The sequence below is a fragment of the Penicillium paradoxum genome (assembly GCF_028828445.1).
Source record: "Penicillium paradoxum strain IBT 22861 chromosome Unknown utg000007l_segment0_segment0, whole genome shotgun sequence".
NCBI lineage: Eukaryota > Fungi > Ascomycota > Eurotiomycetes > Eurotiales > Aspergillaceae > Penicillium > Penicillium paradoxum.
In genome coordinates this window covers 6,310,670-6,316,669 of record NW_026643185.1, presented here as the reverse complement: position 1 = coordinate 6,316,669, position 6,000 = coordinate 6,310,670, and the positions used below count along the sequence as shown (strand labels likewise).

Genomic DNA, 6,000 nt, shown 5'->3' with positions numbered 1-6,000 from the left:
ATGTCGTGGCAGCCAAAGCTTCGCCCCAAGGGCTTCCCGCATACCATGGATGATTTTACGGCGGTGGCTTCGTTGTCGGAACTGGAGCATCGGGCGAGGACTGGCGAGGACAAGCGCGACCAGCGTGTCTTCCGGGTCAAGCGCAAACACGTTTTGAAAGCCTGTGATCGCTGTCGCGTGAAGAAGACCAAAGTATGTGGACTGTCAAAATAGCAAAATCGGCATACTAACATATCGCAGTGTGATGGGAAACAGCCGTGCAATCGCTGCTCGGTATACAACCACCCATGTTTATTCCGTGAAAGAAAGGCCACCCAGACCAAAGTATATTCCAGAGGGTGAGTCTACCAACACTATCCCAAGCCCAATACCAGTGATTCAAGCCTAACCGATCCACCCAGATTTGTCGAAATGCTCGAATCCCACCATTCCCTGGTCGTAAAAGCCCTCCAGAAACTCTACAAGTTCTGCATCAACAAGGAAGGCTTCCCAGGCGATGCCCTAGCCGAAGCCCCAGACGGCCATCCCCTCACACACGCCATCCTCGACCGGCTAGGACTAATCAAACAAGCCGAAGAAAACGCCGACGAACCAGACGAGGACTCCGAGGATCTGCGATACCTGCGCTTACTATCAACCTCCACCGAATGCAGCGTCACAGCAGAACCCTCCCCGGAACCAACTACACCCCCAGAGCCCTCGCCAACGCTCTCGCGCCCAACATGTCCAATCCCAACGCCGACAGTGCCCACCCGCAGCACCAGCACCAGCTGGCAATGGGATATCCAGCCCGTGCAGACAAGCTACAGCTACCCAGACGGGTACCACGATCTAATGGCACTACAGCGATCATCCATGAGCGCACCAGATATGGGCACTGATATCGCGCATGTTGATATCGCGACTGCGCCGTCTGGCTTACCCCCGCACCATCACCATTCCCATTCGCATCCAGATTCTTTCGCATATGTCCTTGACAACTGCTGCGATGGCAACGCGCAAGACGTAAAGCCCGTTATCGCGAGACTACCGCCCGGCCTGATGGAGCATACGCACCACCACATGAACAACAATCTCTCGGGGGAGATGATGGGAGATTACCATTTCCCGCAGGATTCGACATTTTACTCTGGGTTTACTCCCGGTTGGAATTTCCCTTCTGGGTAGATTTAGGGCTGTAGGGTATACAAGCTGTTGAGCAGCTTTTTATGTCTTTTCACTTCTTTATCTATATTTTCTTTTTTTTCGTTTTGTGTCTTTTTTTTCGGCGTCGTTTATATTCAACTCTTTCTTTTTCTATACCCCCCACATCCGGATTTGGACGCCCTTATCCTTTGATGCATGGAGCATGTCCACAGGATTATAAGATTGGAAGATGTCTGGCACATTGAGCGCTAATCCTTCCTGACGAGTCGTTTGTTTATGATTTCTCTCGGGTTCAGGTCTTTTGTTGGGTTATTGATGTTTTGATCTGGGGGTTTTCTCCTTTCATTGCTGGTATCTAGTTGGCGAGAAGATCGCATCATCAATTGAGATACTGGTTCTTTGATCCCTAGCTTCGTTTGCTTTAGCGATTGTGTTTGATTCAGGTAGACCATTTTCATACATAGATTTAGGGCTAAAACATATATTAAGCCGGATGATATTTCTCTGGATATACATAGACCGACTATGTTATTTACTTATAGCAACTACATAAACTCCTATATATGATATCCATATACCCATAAATCCACCCACCGAGTACACAATTACATGACTATTCTCAACTTCATACAAGAGATAGCACAGCACCAAATACCCCGCTCACGCCAGATCTAGATCTCGCAGTACAAGCCTGGACACTGCGGGTACGTGGTACAATTACATGCGTGACCTAGCACAACCAGCATCAACCCCGAACAGGAGGTGACCCAACGGGTCGAAGATTCGAAGATTCGAAGATAGGAGATGGGGATGGAGTCGGGTTTAGATCGGATTTGTGGGTCTGCAGGGCTGTTGCAGGCCTAGATGTGGCTGCTTTTTGTGGGTTGGGCTGGTTGACTGGGGAGTATATGGGTAACTGGTTCCTTTGGGTACATTTAGACAGGCTACATCTACATCTTGTGTACATGGGGATGGGGGGTGTGGTGTGATATAGCACGGGGAATGACATGACATTAGGTACAGTACATAAAACCACAACTTGTACAAGCTCGTCTCTCTCCATGTTTATTGAGATGCGGAGATTTGGCATTTTTGAAGTATTTTGTAAATTCCCAAGTCTATTATCTGCAAGAACACAGACGAATACGGTAGATGCGCATACACAGATACACAGGTGTGAAACAGAAAGAGGGATAGGAAACCGATGGGGAGGGAAAAAGACTAAACACCAAAGCTACCCGATGAATAAGAGTGACAAAAATCCCAGAACGTTCAAGTGACAACAGTACCCGGGGCCTGGGCCGAAGACGTAGAAGAAGGCCAAGGTCTGGGTTGTGAGGTCTTTTGATCAAAGACCTGTGTCACACATCACACAAGCTGTGAGTACAATCGATCAATCAATACATGAGAAAGGGAATCAATCCTCGTCTTCCGTCTCTGTGTCGGTGTCGCTGGTATCGCCTGCGTCGCCGTCGGTATCACTTCCGCTGGAGTCGTCGGACTCTTTGACAACCTTCTTTTTGGGTGCTTGGCCTGTCTTGATAGCCTGCATTTGACCGGCGATAGAGTCTAGAGATTTATGTCAGTAAAAACGAAATGGAAAGAGTGTTCGTTTGGGATAGACTTACCCTCGTCTGGCTCGCTGATGTCATCCTCCTCTTCCACAGCGGCTGCCTTGGCGGGGTCGTCAATGTGCAAAGTGATTTGTGCGGTGGTGTCAAGACCCAGGTAGCTGTCACAGATCATGTGGAGGATGAAGGTGAAGTCGCCGACCTGCGGGGGAGCCTGGAATTGCATCTTGAGAGTCTGGATGTTGAATGTGGGCTTGCCGGCCTCGTCAAAGATCGGCTTGTCGAATGTAGTAAATGTGAATGGCGGCACGGCCATCTTACCCTGCTTGGCGTCTGCGAGGAAGATGTTCCAGCGTGGAGAGTGGTCACGGGCTAGGTACGGGGCATGGGCCAGAGGCGGCTGGATGGTCTCGACCTTGGTCTCCACCTTCTTGCCGTCCACGATCGTAGTGGCGCGGTTCTTCGCCGGCTTGCGACCCATAAGGGCATCAAGGTCATCCTCATCGGGGTCGATGTCCTCAAGGTCGAGTTCGTTCACTGGGGGTACAGATGTGCTGCCTGGTGGAATGAAGCGAGCCTTGACCACCAGCTGTACCAGACTGCTGGGTGTAATCACCTTCTCCCCCATAACTTTGAAGAAGATCCGCTCGGGTTGTAGCATGGGAAGTTGTTCGGCGACCGATACGGCGTCGTTGTATTGCTTATCAGAGAGGAGACCGGCGCCGACAGTCAGACTGCGCCGTTGAGCCTCTGGAAGTTCCATATACTTTTGAACGGTGAAGTGAGCCTTGGCATCTTCGCCCTCTACGGACTTGACAATGGCGTCAGTGAAGTTGGGAAGTTGCAGGAGTGGTGATGAACCGGGAGCCACAGCCTGGATCAGGTTCTGAGACGTTTTGAAAGCGCCGACAATCGGGCCAAGGTTGCCAAATGCGAGGGAGATAGCAGTAAAAGCTTCAGTGAGAGAGAGGGCGACAGGAGCGGATTCATATTTTTCTGCAGAACATTCAATTAGCTTGTGGTGTCAAGAGAGAGAACAAGGGGGATTTCATACCGGCATCGAGAGTGGCATCACCAAGATCAATACGACCAAGATAACCCCACAACAGAGCCAAAGCCTTGCGACGAGAGGAGCTGTCCAGCTGCTTCAAGGCCGCACGATCCTGGGCTGTAAGGAACGAGGAATCATCTGCCAACACTCGCTTCTCGAGCTTGGCCAGACCAGACTCGGCATGGGCACCTTTGAGCATGTCCTTGAATTCCTCGCCGGACGACAAAGCGCTGACAATGCCACCTTCGGTGATGTCTTCCTTGTACTCGCGGAAAATGTTCCCGGCGCTAGCAACAAGGACACGCTCCTTTGTGTAGCGCTGCGATCCATACCACCACTTGCCGACAATATACGGCAATAGGACTCCCAAAAGAGCACCGTAAACCATCAAAACGTATTTGCCATTGCCATCCACAACAATGAACTTGGGAAGGGCGATACCAATGCTGAAGCTCTGCTTGCCATCGGGATGGCCATATTGGAGGTAGTTGTTTCGCACCTCCTCGTCAGTGAGAGCTTTATAGGCTTTGGTGAGCTCCACGAAACGCTCGTTCAGCATGTCCATAGTCTCATTCTTGGAGGGGTCGGGGCGGATCTTATCGGGGTGGTAGATCAAAGACATGCGCTTGTAGTGTCTGGAGATAGCTTTCTCATCTGCGCTCTATTTGTTCGAGAAATTTGGTCAATTAGGATCCTCCGCATGTGGTTTGTGCTCATGCGCCGTGGCGGGGAAACTCACCCTGGAGACACCCAAAATATCATAAGGGTCATATGCCTTCACCACTGTCCTGGCGGTGACGACAATCAAGTATACCATCCATGCCATGACAGCATATCCTAGGATGACAGTGATAATGCGCTTGATTCGGCGCTCTTTACGCAGGCGCTTGCGCTTCTGCGCATCGATGAGGTCCGCATGTTCGGGCTTGAAATCGGACTTGATGCGGGGAGCAGTATTCTCAAGCTCTGTATTTGGAGCAAAATGGTTAGAACCAATGAAAGAGATCAAATGGGCAAGTACTGCCGAAGCTCACCTTTGCTGGGTCGTAGAAGGTTATAGGTGAGAGGGAGAGTGACCAGGCCGGTCAAGGTAAGGATGAAGAAGGGGAAGAATTGTCCCTGAATACCAGAGTTAGTGTGACTGGATCTTGGTCGCATCAGCTCCTATGCTTACCTGCTCATCATATGTGTAATCTGACGACATCCTGCGGCGAGTTCAGAGTACAGACAGCGGTTGCCGCTGTCCGCGGAATTTAAAGATCGTGTTGCACAGGGCTGTTGACAGTGGCCACTTTGGACGGTGAAGAGAGATCGTTTGGATTGTAAGAATAAAATAAGAGCCTAGTAAGAGCCCAAAAGCCTGGCCCGCAAGAAACAAAGGAGCGAGGAAGGGAGGGTCAATATCTCGCTTCCTGATCTGGTGATGACCGTGTCCTCAAGCAGGGTCCCCTCACCGCCTGCCATAAGCTGGAGTCAATAGATGGCAGTTTATTCGGGTGGCGCAGGCGGTGAGAGAACCATATCGACAAACAACATACGACATCCGGAATAGGTGCACTAGGATGGACCTACTTCTTCCGCTTGATCTTACTTTGTTCCGGTCAAAAAAATGCCAAATGTTCAAGGTGTTCAAAATATCTTTGGAATTATTTATGAGCTCAAGGCTACTATATACATTGCTTTTTTGTTTATACTCCTAAAGAGTTACAGTCATGAGAAGGAAATATCCAATCGATCCCATGTGCTGCTGCCTTGACCAATTCCTTTCAGTTTAGGATTATTGACAGAACAGATCTATTGTACACATTTCTCCCCTCAAATCAAGATAGCCATAACCTCCCAGCTTGCCCAGAAAGGGTGTTCAAGCGTCAACAACTCGGGGTCGGACGCGAACTCAACCAATCCAGACAAAGCGTGGACGGGAGGTACTGGCTAGAAAATGAGTGTTCATTTTCTAATGTGTGCGATAGAATCAGTTGACCAAAATCCACACGGCCGGGTCAAAAGGGACCAATCCAATACCTCGTGGGAGGTATCTTCATTGCTGCAAGTCGGGACCCGGGGAAATCCGTGGGACTGGCGTTCTTTGCCATTTCGGTGCGGTTGGCGCATATGCAGTGGGCGACAGAAGACGCACGGCGTCATGTCGATATTCGATGGTAGTTTTTGGGTTGTTTTATTGGTCGAATGCGGATTTCATAAACATCGCAAATTCGTAAAATCGTGGGGGTT

At 50.0% G+C, this 6,000-nt stretch overlaps 2 protein-coding genes across 2 annotated transcripts; one reads left to right on the top strand and one right to left on the bottom strand.

Annotated features, from left to right (window-relative positions):
- N7457_009804 (Zn(II)2Cys6 transcription factor domain-containing protein) lies at positions 1-1,167 on the top strand (the record flags this gene model as incomplete). The annotated part of the gene is made up of 3 exons (XM_057180847.1): positions 1-192; positions 241-338; positions 402-1,167. The coding sequence occupies 3 exons, from the start codon at positions 1-3 to the stop codon at positions 1,165-1,167; spliced, it is 1,056 nt and encodes a 351-aa protein (XP_057029233.1).
- Positions 1,168-2,563: 1,396 nt separating this feature from the next.
- On the bottom strand, positions 2,564-4,972 carry N7457_009803 (J domain-containing protein; the record flags this gene model as incomplete). The annotated part of the gene is made up of 6 exons (XM_057180846.1): positions 2,564-2,715; positions 2,775-3,713; positions 3,772-4,429; positions 4,508-4,734; positions 4,803-4,887; positions 4,943-4,972. 6 exons carry the CDS (start codon positions 4,970-4,972, stop codon positions 2,564-2,566), a joined length of 2,091 nt encoding a protein of 696 aa, XP_057029232.1.
- Positions 4,973-6,000: the final 1,028 nt, after the last annotated feature.